The sequence below is a fragment of the Silene latifolia genome, chromosome X (genome assembly GCF_048544455.1).
Source record: "Silene latifolia isolate original U9 population chromosome X, ASM4854445v1, whole genome shotgun sequence".
NCBI lineage: Eukaryota > Viridiplantae > Streptophyta > Magnoliopsida > Caryophyllales > Caryophyllaceae > Silene > Silene latifolia.
In genome coordinates, this window is record NC_133537.1 from 146,809,338 (window position 1) to 146,826,623 (window position 17,286).

The 17,286-nt window shown below is 35.3% G+C and overlaps 1 protein-coding gene across 4 annotated transcripts; it reads right to left on the reverse strand.

Annotated features, from left to right (window-relative positions):
• Window positions 1–249: 249 nt before the first annotated feature.
• Window positions 250–12,868, reverse strand: LOC141623660 (putative methyltransferase PMT2). Of its 4 annotated transcripts, XM_074439783.1 has the most exons (8): window positions 12,766–12,868; window positions 12,483–12,554; window positions 11,307–11,955; window positions 10,978–11,188; window positions 10,457–10,751; window positions 9,388–9,762; window positions 8,788–8,865; window positions 250–806 (listed from the first exon to the last, which is right to left on the reverse strand). In XM_074439783.1, exons 3-8 carry the CDS (start codon window positions 11,946–11,948, stop codon window positions 575–577), a joined length of 1,833 nt encoding a protein of 610 aa, XP_074295884.1. In that variant the 5' UTR covers window positions 11,949–11,955; window positions 12,483–12,554; window positions 12,766–12,868; the 3' UTR covers window positions 250–574. The 4 variants fall into 4 exon arrangements, with proteins under 4 accessions (XP_074295884.1, XP_074295883.1, XP_074295885.1 ...); XM_074439782.1 differs by lacking the exon at window positions 12,766–12,868 and having other exon boundaries at window positions 12,483–12,765; XM_074439784.1 differs by lacking the exons at window positions 250–806; window positions 12,766–12,868 and adding an exon at window positions 1,752–1,994 and having other exon boundaries at window positions 12,483–12,760.
• Between the last annotated feature and the right edge of the window lie 4,418 nt (window positions 12,869–17,286).

Genomic DNA, 17,286 nt, shown 5'->3' on the forward strand with positions numbered 1-17,286 from the left:
CATCATTTGACCCGAAATGACCCGACCCGATAATGACCTGACCCAAACCCGAGCCGACCCGATACATCATTTGACCCGAAATGACCCGACCTGATAATGACCTGAACCCGACCTGATTCGACCCGAAAGGGTTGGCTAACCCGATATGACCCGAACCTGCTTGACCCGACCCAAACCCGACCCGACTGACCCGATTGTCACCTCTACTCATATGTATATATTTAACCTAGGAAAAAAAAAGGTTCATTTAAATGGTAGTGATAAAAATAAAAATAAACAGAGTAAAACCAGAAACAAATGGAAGTGTTAGGAATTAAGCAATTAGGCGGTGACCAACAGCGTAATGATGCTACTAATTACCTTCTTCAGTCCCCAAAAAACCTACTACATAGACTACAGCTTAAGCTAAAAGAAATAAAGTAAACACGCATTTAAAACTGGTCAAATCGAGCAGAACCATCGGGATCAGATTTTTTTTTTTTTTTTTGAGCAGTCATTGTGAGGTTGTAGTGTTACCTTCATGTGTCCAGTATTGCTTCACGGTAACAAGTATCTTCTCCGGAACCAATGGAAGTCATTGTAAGGTTGTTGTGTTACCTTCGACTGTCCAGTACTGCTTCACGGCAACAAGTATCTTCTCCGGAACCAAAGGACCATCCTCATGATCCACCATTCTTGTGTCCCACCTCATCCCGGCTACTGTCTTTTTCACTTTCACCAACACATCTACTTCATCACAAATTATGACTGCCCCTTCTGGACGCAAGATACGGTCCATTTCGAGAAGAATGCCTTCTAAGTTACATCTGGTCGCATGATATAACTCAAACAATCAACCAAATTTCACTTACTATATTATATTTAGTTTTCAATTTTTCAGGACTCGTTTAGATTGGCCCAGCACCATTTACGACAATTACATTTGTCAAAAGGGTTGGATTTAAGTAGAATCCAAATATGGATCTGGTCTGTACAAGTTCCGGTTAAGTTAGGGTCAAAAATACATTCCCGCATCTTTTTTTCTTACCATTTCTATTGTACATTTTTTTTAGTACTGTTTCTCATATGAAATCATATACTCCTTCCTATTTCCTTATATCTTCCCCTTTCTTTTGGGCACAAAAATTAAGAAAGGGGAAGAAAGAAGGAATAAAGTAGAATAAAGTATTGTAAGTTGTGAAATTTATAGGTGAGAGAAAATAATAAAGAATGAATGATGAATAAAGAATAGATAAAGTAATGAGAGTTGTTGATTTTTTAGGAAAGAGAAATTAATAAAAAATGAATGAAACTTACCAAAAAAGGAAAGAGGGAAGATAATCAAACTTATATGAAAAAGAAAAGAGGCAAGATAATAGGAAATTGGAGGGAGTACTACATTTTACATTTTACATATACATGGCCTAATAGTCTTAAATTTAACAAGGTACTATAATAAAATTGTTCTCCCTAAAATCACGGGGAGGACTAAGTTATAATATTTTTTACACATTTTGCATATTTATATCTAATAATCTACATAGTATAAAGGGTTATTTGATGAGAATAATCCAAACTATGTCCACTCTTCTCATATTAATCTACACTACCGTTTAAGTGAGAAAAATCTGAATTACGCGCTCATTTATCTTTCACTGAACTCGGCCTAATTTTTACCTATAACAACAGGTAAGGCTTCAGGTCATAAGTAGTGGCCCCATTTTTTGTTCATCTTCCACTTTCCCCAAATTAAAAATATAACCCAGAAAATTATTGATGATGTTACTACATGTGATTCAGCTTCTTCCTCGTATTAATAACATTATGGTGAACAAGACAAGCATGAAACATTGTCACAAATCACCAACTAATCAAATCACTTAATTAAACACGGTCAAAACCACCATCTCTCCACCATCATCAGCAGAATCAACTGATCAAGCACCTCATCTGCCTCTACAACGGCACCACCATCCGGGGACGACTGAACCAAGCCATATGCATCACCGCCATAACTATCTTTTCATCACAAATTCGAAATTACTTTGTCTTGTTTTCCGAAGGAAGACCAATTAACCAAATGAAAAGTAACCCCAGCTATAAAATAAGGATACTTCTTGAAAAAATCAATCATATCCAAAATTCTTTCAAGGCTTGATTTTTTTTACACACTTGTAAAGATGGGTCTGTAATTTGTAAAGCTAAGGAGGATTAACTTCAAGAAGACAGAAATCCCAATTAAAATAGGGAAAAAAATGTTGAGTTTTAGATAGGTTACATAATGTAGAAATGACGAAAATTAATTATTAATTTCAAGATTTGAAGAGGTAGAAAGTGAGTTTTGAAGGGATTTCGATGATATTTGTTATTCTAATTTGATTTTAAGCCTGACATTTAGATGAATTTTGATGAGATTTGTTTGTAATTTGAAGGGGATTTCATTTTTGAAGAATGTTGGTTAACGTGAGATTTGAAGAGTGATAGAGAAGTTAAAGTAGGTGAAGGGGAGGATTTTAAGTAACACAAATTCTTGTTTGTGACGGCACATATCCGTCACTCTTGAGTGACGGATACCATTTTACCTCATAAAGTATCCACTTTTTCTCTCTCTGCAACACTATTCATGTGGTCCCCTTTCTCCACTAACCCATTTTGTTACCATTTTAACTCACAAAATATCCGCCAAAAATGGTAACCCGTCACAAGGGAGACCAATTGTTTAAGTAATTAGGGGTTTATTGATTTTAAGTTTTTTTTCTTTTTTTTTTAAGTGTGACTTGACCAACAGGTATCCAATTATCCAGTGTATTGTGAGATAAATGAGTGCGTAGTTTAGATTTTTCTCAGTTAAACATTAGTATGAATTAATATGAGAAGGGAGGTCATAGTTTGGATTATTCCCATCAAATAACTCTAGTATAAAAGCCAAATTTTTTGTAGAACTGTGATTGGCTACTGATTTTAGGGGTAAAAAAGTGATTTTTTAATGTGGGGCTTACCCGTGATTTTAACAACAATTATGTATTATATTCAAATGATGTTTATAATCTTTATATAAAAACTTATAAATTTCATTTGCCAAAAAAGTATTATAAAAAAATTATGAAAATTATATTATAATAGATTCATGGTAAAAGAAATGCTGGCATTAGAATATAGTATCACATTATTTGCATATATTTTTAATTATGATAAAAAAATTAAAAATAAACGTACGAATATTAATAAATATTACTCCCTCCATTTAAGACCAAATACAACATTTTCATTTACACACTTGCCAGGACACAAGTTATAACGTAAATATCTTTAAGTTTACATTATAAAAAATTTAAAAATTTGATATTCTCATTATACTTTATAGGTGAATCAAATAAGATCTCACATAACCGTATTTTGTCTTACATATTGCAAGGAATCGTAAAGATTCTATTTGTTCATGAATGGTGTAAAAAAAAAAATGTTGTATTTGGTCTTGAATCGAGGGAGTATAGTATTTACTCATTATTATTAACACGGGTTATATGTCGAATTATGTGCAGAAAAAATGGTGTATTTCTTAGTAAGTTATTTGTCCCACATTGAAAAATATGTTGGTGTGGTGAATATATTACGTATAAATAATAGAATTGTCTCACATCGAAAGTTTAGCATAAAATGGGTGATCATATGATTATAAATAGAACGCTTCCTTAGAACCTAAATACCAACCCAAAACCTTCTGAGTCTCTTAAGCATTATCTTGGAGAGCTCATAAGAGTTTATATCATTATCTCCACTGTATGATATATATATTTTTTATATTATATCCAAGTGATGTTTATAATTTTTATATAAAAACTTATACATCTTATTTAGCAAAAAAGTAACATAATTTTTTTTTTTGAAAAATTATACAATTAGATTCGTGGTAAATAAATGATAGCATTAGAATATAGTATCATATTATTTGCACATATTTTAATTATGATAAGAAGTTAAAAAAATGTACTATACAAATATTAATAAATAATATAGTATTTGCTTAGTATTATTAAACTGGGTTAGATATCGAATTAGGTGCTAAAAAGATAGTGTATTTCTAAGTATATTGTTTGTCCCACATTGAAAAATAATGTAGGTGTGGTAAATATACTACATATAAATAGTTAAATTGTCCCACATTAGAAGATTATCATGAGGTGAGGTATCACATGATTATAAATAGGAGTCATATTTGAAACTTAGGGGTATCAACCCAAAATCTTTTTAATCGCTTAAATATTATCTTAGAGAGTTCTTAAAAGAGTTTGTATTAACGGCAAATCTTAGTTACAACAATACCATACAAATGATAATCACGTAGATATTTATAAAAGCGATTATATATTACTATATTAGTGATATTATATTGTTTATTTTAAGACAATCGATAGTATAATAACTTTATTTAAGACAAAATCATAATTAAAAAATAAAATGGGTGCTAAATATACATAAATTGGTTATTAATGTGTCATATATAATGATAATCTCTGCACTTAAATAGAAAATTTATGAATTATAATACAATCAAGTGTTGCATAAAAAGATCTTGAATCCACAAACAAATCAATAATAAGCTTTTTTTACTTTGATAAATAGTAGAATTAAATCTTTTTAACAATATAGGTAATTATTATGCCTCATTACATTTGAGTAACTAAAACACATCATAATTTTTAACCATTAATCAAAATTGCACCAGAAAAAAAAAATATCTTGCATTTGTTTATACATTTTATTGCTCCCTCAATTACATCTTAAAAGTCGTCTTAAGAAAAAAAATGTAATTTAAATCATATCATTTGAACATATTTTAATTATGACAAAAAAATGAAAAAAAAAAACGTACGAATATAAATAGATAGTATAGTATTTTCTCATTATTAAATCGGGTTGGATATCGAAATAGGTGCAAAAAAGATGATGTACTTTTTCGTGTGTTATTTGTCCCACATTGAAAAAAAATTTAGGTGTGGTAAATATACTACATATAAATAGTTGAATTGTTCCACATCAGAAAATTATCATAAGGCGGGTGGGGTGGTCCTAAAAATTAATTTAGGAAAGTATCATAAATAATATTTTTTTATGTAAAAAATAAAGTGAAGAATCTTTTAATTATTATAATATTTATTTCCTATATTATATTCAAGTGATGTTTCTAATTTTTATATAAAAACTTTTACATTTCATTTGGCAAAAAAATATCGTTAAGAAAATTATGAAAATAACATAATTTGATTCGTGGTAAAAATGCTACCATTAGCGTATAGATTTCATATAATTTGTACATATATAAAATTGTGTACTTCTTAGTATGTAGGATTATATAAAAATAATAGAATTGTCCCACATTGAAAGATTAACATAAAATGTGATGGTCTTATGATTATAAATATGAGGCATCCTTGGAACTTAGAGGTATCAACCCAACATCTTTTGCGTCTCTTAAATGAGATGTTTTGACTTTTGATTTTTTTGTTACTAAGTTAATTACCCCGTTGCAACGCAGGCATCCAAACTAGGTATTATATGTTAGTTTATTAAATAAAATATGGATTTAGGAGTTAGATGATGAAGTGTTTGTGTAATAGATAACAAAAGAAAAAGGCGTCACAAGTCATAGGAGTAATGGCGTTATGATGGAAGTTGTCAAATACTCCCTCCATACCACACCAATGGTAACATTGAGAATCTTGACACTATTCATGATCGTAGAGAATCTTTGATATTATTCTTAATCTATAAAACAAAATATAGTCATGTGAGATCTTGTTTGATTTATCGTCATGAATGCTATAAGAATATCAATTTTTTATAATTTTTAATATTGTGAAACTAAAGATATTCACATTGCAAAACGTGTCTCGACAAGTGTGAAAAAGTCAATGTTACCATTGGTGTGGTATGGAGGGAGTACTATTCTGGGAAAGAAAAAGGTGAACACAGGAGTACCATTAGTAGAAACTTAAAATTAGGGGTACCATGTGTAATCTATCAAAGTTCAAGGTTACCATGAGAAATTTTCCAATATTATAATGATATAGTTAATTAAATTTTCAATTAAAAGAGAGAGATATCCGTACCAATAAAACAATAAATGGGGTATTATTTTTTAATTGTTATTTTATTGTCACGCCATCAAACTTAACGTCCATTTAACAGCCTTTACATTAGAGGGTACCACTGGCAAAAAAATGAAACCTCAAGGGTATCATAGGCAGATTCTTAAAAGTAAGGGTAACATGGAAAATCTGACAAAATTAAGAGGTACCACAGGAAATTTCCGTATCTCATTTATGATAAAAAAAAATTGAAGAAAAACAACGTACAAATATTAATGGAGAATACTTGATCATATTATTAAATTTAAATATAACTATTAGATATAATGAGTAGCAATTGTCCGTATTCGTTATTCGGGATCTGGTTGGATGTTGAACTAAGTGCAAAAAAAGATGGTGTAATTCTGAGTATGTTATTTGTCCCACATTGAAAAACAATGCAGGTTTGATGAATATATACTACGTATAAATAGTAGAATTATCCCACATAAGAAAAATCATCCAAGTTTTGTGAATATATTACTTATAAATAGTAGAATTGTCCCACATCGAAAGATTAGTATAAGGGGGTGATTATATAATTATAAATAAGAGTTAACCCACGTATATATTAATCTTTTATTTTTTTTGAAAGAGATATTTTAATAATATGTAAACAAATCATTAGACATAGAATGTAAACATTAAACCGTTATAACGTTTTTTTTTTGCATTATAAATAAGTTAATTATCGTGTTGCAACGCACGGGCATTCAAACTAGTTAATTAAAATTTACAACAAATTCTCTATAATTAATGTTTCCAACAAATTCTCTAGAAGTGTTTGGGTAATTTATTTAATTCATTATTACTACATTTCAGTTTAACTCAATGTCAATTCTCTAATTTAATTTCAATTCATATTTTTTTTATTTAATTGTTAATAAAATAAATATTATATCTAATTATATTCATACAAGGTTAGTATATGATAATTTAAAACTAATCCGTGCATTTTTTTACACGAGAAGGTACTATAATAAAATTGTTCTCCCTAAAATCACCGGGAGGACTAAGTTATATTCTTTACACATTTTGCATATTTATATCTAATTTTTTGGGTAAAAACGAGTCAAAGTTAGGTTCAACCACCCTGACCCATAACACTAAATTTGGAGGTAACTTTGAGTTCACGTCACAAGTTAAGATGTGACATAGATCTCCCTCGGATGACCAGCAATCCGTAATGGTATATTGATATCACTAATACTTGTTTAAAAAAAAAAATATAAAAAAATAAAGGCCTACTTAAAATAAAAACTAAAATCTACATTCTCTATCTCCTTTTGCCTCTTTAAAAACTCTAGCCTTGATCAATCGCATATGGGGCTACCATTGACAATTAACCAATTGTAAGCCCCAAAATTGTACCTTTGTTCAATTATAAGCATGAGAATCATCATTTATTTACGTAATTTATTTTCGTCGTACGTTTTTTTACTGATCATAGTACTTTTAGTTCAATATTTTCCATTTTGATACCCTTAAATAAAAAACTCCCCAAGCGAATTCTCTCAAATTCCAACAATTAAACCTCTCAAAATCAACCAAATATCTTCAATTCTAATCCTTAATTTGGATGTAAAACAAGTATTTTACTATTTGAATACAATTTATTGAATAAATTGTTTTCTTTTTCTTCCATTTTTTTTTGGTAATTTATTTTATTGTGGGTTTTGGGGGTTTATTAAGGTTTGACTTGGTTGTATTTGGTGGTCCGGGGCAACCTTAATAAAGTGGACGACATTGCCGGAGGTATCGTGACGAGCGGTGCACCATTCGTAATTGTAGATATTGAATACTGCGATCAATAACTTGATACAACACTTATATTTTATTGGGACTTCTTCCCATGTGAATCTGCAATAGTGGTGGTCCATGATAATGCACCACATAAAGGATGCCTTGTTGAAGTGCGTACAAATTGATATCAAGTATTTCAAATACCGTTAATTTCTTCGAAATAGTTAATATTATGTCGTCGTAATTCTAGGTATTGAATACTAACACAAGGGAGACGTGGTAGTAGACTGGACAGAAGGTGGACAGTAGGCGGGCGGTGGGTGGCCAAGGTGGAGGTGGTGGGTGGTCTAGAAAGGGGGTGATAGTACGTGATTTCAGTTAGTTATTTTTGTATTTTTTTCTTCGATGCAGTACAATGAGAGGATAAATGAGAAGGGTAAAATAGTCATAAGTGTATTGTATTAAGTAAATTGTGTATTGTGAAAATCAGCACCCTATATTTATTAGTTAATAAAAGACTCCCTTTTGGTGAGATTTGTTTTTCAATCCTTTTTTTCGGGGGTTTTCCAATCAATAACAATCATTGTAGGGTTTAGTTTCATCGGTGACATAAACAAGATTAGTTTGTCGGTGGTTCATTCGTCGCACACTCGCATGTCTCTTCAATGGGTACAAATTATTCGTTAACAATCTTTGAAACCAACAAAAGGTGAACCATTCCCCACATAAGCTGCATGAAAAAAACGACACTAGTACATACCAAATCATTAAATCAAGGTTTGAGATCCTCAGTTTATACTTTATAATGAGAAATTTATTCTTTGGTTTCTATTAGCTTAGTTTTTTTATTTTACATTTCTTTTGTAGGTGCCACTTGGCGTTTATTAATGAATTGTTCTTCTCTTTCAAAAAAAAAGAAAAAAAAAAAGAGGCTTACTTGTTCTTGTATAGGCTGAAAAGTCCATTGGCATGGATGAGGTCATATGTCCTTGGATAAGTAGAGAAACCCTCACACCTGCAAACAAAGTACTAATATTTTGTTTATAAAGAAACATCAAGTAGCACATGTGCAGAAAGAAGGGGACTTTTAGGGTCCGTTTGGATTGAAGGAATTGGAGAGAAGGGGAGGGGAGGGAAAGGGAGGGATTTAATTTCCTTTGTTTGGATAAAAAATATGGGAGAAAGGAAATGGAAGGGGAGAGAAATGAGAGGACTTATTTTCCCTCCTATAGAACAAATTATAATCTTTCCAAGGATGGCAAGATTTGGAAAGAAAACATTATTTGGACTCTAATTATACCACCACCATCCTTCAATCCTCCATCCATTCTTCATCTTCCTCCTTCCTCCCCTTCCATTTCCCTTCATAATTTTTGTTATCCAAACACCCAAATCCCATTTGCCCTCCCCTTCTCTCCCCTCCCTTCACCTCCCCTCACTCCCCCTCCCCTCCCTTTCCCTCCTAAAATTGTATCCAAACGGACCCTTAGGGAAGAACAATTTAAAAAAGATGAAATATAAGGCAGACATCTCCTACCAGTCATGATAGATGCCCGTTAGTCCTCGCTCATATACAACACCCAAGGTATTCTTCTCTGCTATAGTTGGCACAACATTCATGACCCACAACTTGGGTGATTGAATTGCTGCTGCAAATCCTCCCAACCCAGCGTTCATATCCATAATATTACGGTATCTGCCAGTATCAAGTAGGCTATTGATTCTTTTGTAAGCCTTCACATGTTTCTTCCAAAGGCTACTGTCCTTTGAGTATGAATCAGCAGTAACTCCTGGAATAGATCCACTAGATACCCTAGGAGGAACTGCATACAGCCTTTCGGGGAATGCCTTCAGCTGCTCGCCAGCAATATCACTTGGGTAAGGACTGATGCATGGTTCCATTTTCTTGTACCTAAGAACCACAAAACAAGAAATGACAATAGAAAATCTGCACCAGCTTTCATGCTAAGATTATGCACTACTAGTGTCCATCTAAATTAATTTGATCGCTTCGGACAAGCTTCAAGCACAAATTTTGAAAGAGTGGCATATGAAACAGGTGCATGTTAGATATTTGTCCTATACAAACATACTCTTGTTTTTCTCCCCCTTTTTTGTCAGCCCAACAAGTCAATTACAAGAATACTTCAAGGGAGGTGTTTGCTTTGTACAAGGGAAAGAGAAACAAAGAGAAAGGAAAGGAAAGGAAAGGAAATGAATTCCCTTTACTTAAGATTTAATAGGGAATGGAAATTCACCAACACCCACCATGAAAAATTGAAAAATCCAAACACCAGCATCCAAAACACCACCCCACCCTGATCTAATTGTGTACACCGCCAGCGAATCCAACCTTGCTATGATTTACCACCAAACAATGCACTAATCTAATTGTGTAAGTAATTGATTGATTAAAACTTGACATCAAATCTAATTAGACAATCAAAACATGACAGTTGACACCAAATCTAATTAGACAATTAGAGCACCTTTTGCCCTGTACAAAGACGAAAGAACATGAAATATAAGGCTAAAATTCAAACCAATAAACATAAAGCTGGACAGAAAACCAGAGTAAGTAAACAAAATTATGGGGAGAAACATACCACACATCATCGGGATTAGTAGCCTTGCACATGGTCACCTGAGAACGATCTTGTCTGCTGCGGCATGAATCCACATTTTGACTTTTTTGCCAAATGGCAATCTCCCCCTTCTCATGAACCTTATCCCAGCAAAGAAGTTTAGCAGTTTTTTCAATGTTATCTTGCTCTTCCTGAAGATCCTCCTTAGTACGCTGCCATGCTTTGTAATTAGTCTTCCAATTGATCGGAGGACCAGAAAGTACCCAGTATCCACCTGGTCTTAGAACACGGTCTACTTCGATCATGGATATTCCACCTGCAAAGAGTATGAGAAAGAATGTCGTACCATTAGGTAATGCTGTATTGCAAGCACAGCCAAAATCACTACCATCTCCAAGAAGTAAGAAAAGACTCAAATCTCTATCCTACTATGTTATCAAGGACTAAATCTCAGTAAATTAGTTGACGCAATGATGTTGATAAAAATTGGCATGTAAAATTTAGATCAGAAAAAGATGATCACTTCTGCGAGCAAAACCCACCATTTGCTCCCCAAGGAATCAAGCAACGGGAACAATGAGCCATGTCAAAGGCATTTGACGGATATGGCAACTTGATTGTTCCAAGAACACCGATCACAGCAGGCACTCCTCTTTCCAGGGCAAACTGAACCTGAGCTTCGTGAGAGTCTCTAGGAGCAAATGACATTGCAATAACATTTCTGCTCCAAAGGTACGCACCCCAACTTGCAACCTAATACAATACAAGTCAGTTCCTGCTTATAAAGCATGGAATTTGGAGTTGAGAAAGTTACTAAAATAAATTGGCAACGGAAGACATGGTAAATTGTTAAGTATAACTCTAATATTACCCCGCAGCCGGTGTCAAGAGCTGTTCTAACAGTGCCATTCTTCATTGGAATCACAGAAGCGAGCTGATCAATATATTTATCAGCTCCTTGAGGAAATTGGGTCCCACCACCAGGGAACCTAAACACATTTCCTTCGTATTGGATCCAGTTTTGTATAGCTTTCTCCACTGTCAAGGCTTTGTAAGGAGCATTGGCATATGGTACATAGTCACGGCTCTTTGGCCATGGAAAAGGAGTTAAATATCCTTGCGGTGCAGGGATTAGGCAATGCAATTTCTCTTCTTCAGGGGGACAATGCCTTTCTCTATAGATCATATTATCTCGTGGGAACGTCATTGCACGCATTTGATCCTGACAAGGAGTGTAATCTGTGTACTTAGCATCGCAAGGCTGAAACACTTTCGTGTTTAAAGTAGAAACCTCGGTTTTAATCTCTCCGCCATGATGGGTCTCGAAACTCAAGTTTGATAGGACCGCACAGTCAGCCCCACTGTTGGTGACTGCCATAGCGATACTATCTCCCTTCCCAAACCCACTTCTATGCCATGCTCCCAACAAAAAGAAGAAACCGCATAAACCAACCACAATAAATATTGACACCGAACTCCTTGTCCGACTCTCACCCTGATTTTGCTTCGCCATTGGCAACCTGTAACATTTCCCATGGTAATTCATCAACCAAAACACCAGAACTAGTCACCAGTGACTAGACATCAACAACACATCACAAAAACTAATATGAGACGATCATATTTCAACCATACAAAAGACACCATCAATCAGTGCAAATATTTGGTCATAGAAAAAAAAGTTAGTCTTTGTAAGGCGGTTTTACCCAAAGATGGCATAAAAAGATCCAAACACAACTATATTAGTGGTTAAAAGTAGTTACTAACAGAAGCCATTTTAAAACAAATTTGTAAAATTGACAAAAACAAAAAGTTGATATATTTACAAGTATGAGGTGGTTAAAGCGTAAGTTTGTGTAGTGTACATGTAATCCTCGTCAGCTAATAAATGTCAGGATCATAGTTAAACACAGTAGATGAAGATGAAGATGAAGATGAAGATGAGATGATAACTGGAAATCATTATAAAATCATGATCGATTGATCCAAGAATGCACAAGGAGATTTAAGAAATAAATAAGGAGTAAAAAGATGAATGAAAACTTACGAATATCATGAAATTGATCCGATCGCGGAGAGACTCTTTCAAAATAGTACTACAGAATACAGAATTGATAACCTGACCAATGAATCAAATCAAATAAACAGAATTGATAACCTGATGAATGAATCAAATCAAATCAAAACCCAATTGAAAAATCCTATTCCTTAATTTATTTATTTATTAATATTAATGCATTTCCCCAGTAAAATTTCGTGTATTCGAAAATAGGAACAGGTATAACAGAGGAGTACTCAAATAAACAAGAGAGCGTGTTCAAGTATATTACGAGTTTACGACTAATCATCTGTTTATTTATGTACAGCACAGAAACTAATCATTTTATATATAAAGAAAATTAGTTGATCTTATATCTGACTTGGTGTCCCTTCAAATGGGTCAATTTTAGTTTGAAATAATAAAGAGATGGTGAAGTTTTGAGACTACTCGCTCCATTCAACTCCACATTACATGTTTGCTTTATCACGTTTGCCAATGCGACTTTTACGCGATAAATATCTTTAACTACGTATTTGCAAAAATTATAAAAGTTAGATATTTTTAATGTACTCTTAAAGACGAATCAAATAAGATCTCACATGAATATAAAATTGAAGTTGAATGTCCGCTTGTGAATAGTGTGCAAAATAGAAACTTGCAAGGTGGAGTTGAAGGGAGAGAGTATAAAATACTCCCTCCCAGTCACTATAATGTTCCCTCTTTTCCGAAACGGATTATTCAACTAATGTTCCCCTTTCTATTTTTAGAAACTTTTACTCTTATTTTATTCATTCCTCTCTCCTATCACCAAACCCTACACAACTCTTTTACTCCTATTTTATTACTTTCCTTTATGTTTTGGCCCCACAATTCTTTATTTAACTAATAATAATTCATCCCTCTCTCCTATCACCAACCCCACACAACTCTTTTACTCTTATTTTAATACGTTTCCTAAAGTATTGTGCCAAAACCAAAGGGGAAGATTATGATGAATGGGAGGGAGTAGTTAGATACTACAGTAGTTTGGATGCTCGTGCGTTGTAACGGGGGTAATTAACTTAGGGATATGATAAATCCCGCACACAATTTTGCTTAATCCAACACATTTTTCCGTCTTATTCCGACTTTACCCCTTTCAGTTTTCACACACAACTAGGAAGACAAATAAAAAAAATAAAGAAAACCCAGGAAAAAAAACTCAGATCTAACTGCCCACCAGCCGCCCCACCGACACCACCACCCTCCCCCGCCCGCGCCCGACACCAACCACCCCATCCCCACGCCCCTCCCAGCGTCGACCACCACCTACACCAGCCGAACTTGCATTTGCTTTCGCAACCACCACTAGTAGTCGTCCCTCAAGAGCCACCGCAATACTCCTCTTAAACAGCCACCGCAACCGCCATAAGTACCTACTCAATGCGCCCTCCCTATAGCGTCGACCCTTCTCCAACCACCCTACCCCGGGTAATTCGATGACCACCAACAAACACTCTTTCAAAAACCCAAATTCCAAACCCTAATCGTAAAAGTCCATTTTTAAGGAAAAAAGACATCCATTCAATCGATTAAACGAAGTGTGTTAATAAAATTGTTGATAAGATGACAAAATTGCTTGTGATATGTACTAATTACGATCCATAATTATTGTAACACCCCGACCCAAACCGGGTCGGGAGCGGTTACTTATGATAGCTCACCAGGCTGTGTACATGGCCCACAGATCAACACGGGTCCTTTATAGCGCATTTTGTCCTCACTTATGCGCATCTCGGAAACCTTCCCAGGAGGTCACCCATCCTAAGACTACTCCCAGTCAAGCACGCTTAACTTTGGAGTTCTTTCGCATGGATGACCATAAAAGAAAGTGCACTTTGTTGATATGAGTAGTACTTCCAATCCCTTTAAGCACTAGTCATTTAAGCCTATCACTGGACCTCTTCAATTACCGTGAGGTGCTACAGTCACCCCCACTTGAAGAACGCAACGTCCTCGTTGCGCCTGGGAGCATAACCGCTAACCCAGAATCCTCCCCCACTAGGTGTGTGATCACAATGGAGCGTATAACCACTGCCTCCAGGAGCGTATAACAACTGCCTCCGATCACCACACGGTCGCAGGGTTGCTCTGATACCACTTGTAACACCCCGACCCAAACCGGGTCGGGAGCGGTGTAATACTCCGTATTTATAAGTCTTGGGGTACTCTATCGAGTAGCCCTTACTCTGTCGAGTAAGGGTAAGTTGCGAGATAAAATAGTTTCTGACCTGTTGGGTACTCGATCGAGTAGCTGGGGTACTCGATCGAGTAAGGGGGTACTCGATCGAGTACCTTGGGTACTCGATCGAGTGTCCGGTTTTACGGGGAGTTTTCTCGGGTTTGTTAATTATGCGATTAAGGTATTTAAACATAGTCGTCATTGTTTTAAATCACTTTTACAAAACCTAAAACCCTGTTTAAGAGAGAAAGCAACCAGTTCATCTTCCTAATCGCATCCTTAGCAATTCTCGGAGTTCAGACGGTCAGTTCTTGTCGTTATTCGTATCGTTGAGTTCCCTGCGTCGAGGGTAAGATTTTAATATAATTTTTATAATGTTTTGTTAAGTTTGGTTAAACCCTAATTTAGAGATTGGGGGTTTTGTGTGTAGTTTGTGATGTGAAGCCTCTATGTGTTATATGATAGGAGGAGGGTTCGTAGAAGAGACTTTTGATACTTTGTTGATGCCCGATCTGTTGTTGTGCTTTCGGGTAGGATTTCCTACTCGTATTAGTCCCATAATGGGATGATTGTTGATGTGTTGAGATTGATTGTTTGATATAGTAATTGTATTGTGACTGTTGTGATTGTGATTGTGATTGTAATTGTTGTCTATGGTTCTCGAGATGCGTTCTCGGTGAGTGGAGTCACTTGCGGGAGTGGCTTCACGCCCTAGTTTCGCCCTTCGTGGAACCCGCCACGGAAGGGGATGTGCACATTAATGGACGGGGTTATCGCTCGGTATGATGAGCGGGGCTTAGGTGGGAACGGGTGCGGTCCCCCAGCTGGCGTGGTGGTCCGGTGGACGATCGATGATTGAGATGATTGGAATTGGTTGGTGGTGTGTGTGTGTGATTAAGTCATGCATTTATCTTATTGTTGATATATGTATTGAATTGTGTGATTAGTATCGACCCGTTTAAATGTTTTAAAAGCGTGGTGATCCATTCGGGGTGGTGAGCGGTTATTGAGCAGTGTGATATGACGCGTATGGGATAGCGGGATGAGTCATCACGTGGCGTTAGAAGTCTTCATTGTGTCGACGAAGTCTAGTAGCTTTGATAGTTTTAGCGTAGACCGTATGAGAACCTTGTAATTCCTTTTATTAGTTTTGGTTTGAACATGTAATCACTTAATCTATAATTACTTTAAAAGTACGTTTCTTTATTGTCTTATGATATTATTCGTACCTCGGGCAACCGAGATGGTAGTATCCTTATACCCGAGTGGTCCTGGTAAGGCACTTGGAGTATGGGGGTGTTACAAATGGTATCAGAGCGACGATTTTGGAACCTGTAACAAATGAACATAATGAACATAGGGAATCTAATAAAATGAACCTGGTGTATGTGTAATGGGAGCCCCGGCTGATGCTAGGTTTTGGGTGAGTAGGCGCCCTCACTTCAAAATCTTGGCCCCATGATACTTAAGCCAGTCACATGGTATGGGAACGTGGAGTCCGTGTGTATATGTGCGACGTGTATGTTAATTGTGCTGTATATGGTTTGTTGAAAGCATGTTGCATGATAGTTGGTTGACATGTTGGTTGGAATCGTTGGAAAAGTATATGAGAATGATGAATGATATGGTAGAAAAAGAAAGTAGTTCGTATATGATGATGTGTGATGAAGTGGATTTGTAATGTTGTTGTATTAGCAACATGGAAATAGGATTTGTAGTGTATGGGTGTGGTTTGTGTTATGAAAAGTTATGAAAATTTAAAACATGCGAGTAATACATGATTGAAAGTTGAATGTTATATGAGCATGATAGATGGTAATGTTTGACTTTTGGTAAGTAGTAACATGAAGAGGTTCAATGATATGTGTTTTATATAACGAATTGGATGAAAAGCATGATGGTTGTTTATAACGTGGCACTTGATAACACGAAGTAGATTATTTTGTTAATTGTATGAGGAGTCGCGCAGATTTGAATGCGTAGTTGTAATCATAATGTTGAAATAATAATGAATGCATAGTACGTTAGGGTATGTGAGATAACATTCGGGTAGTATTCACGAGTCTGCATGACTCGATCGAGTGGGTTTGATTCGATCGAGTGGGTACTTGTCGTTATTTTGACCAGAATCGTGTTTTTGGGCACTCGATCGAGTACCTCGGGCACTCGATCGAGTATGGGGTCACTCGATCGAGTAGCCGGGCTACTCGGTCGAGTAAGTCGAAGATCGAAGGTCTGTTTGGGTTCGAGTCGGGGCACTCGATCGAGCATGTTGGGCACTCGATCGAGTAGCCTCAACTCGATCGAGTAGGTTCTGGTACTCGATCGAGTGGGGTCTGTGCAGGTCATATGCGTATTTCGGGTCATATGTTTGTCTTTTGACATTCGTTGCATATTATGTTTAATTCAAAGGTGTTGTATTACTTCTTTATGCATTGTTTTACGTATGTGTTGGTCTTGAAGCGTAAGTTACCCAATCTTATGATGTAAAGAGTGGCACTATGATGAGTATGAGTTCGGTGGGGAGGACATGAGTTATATGTGATTATGATAGATGGTGGAAAAAGAAAAGGAAGATTGGTATAGTTT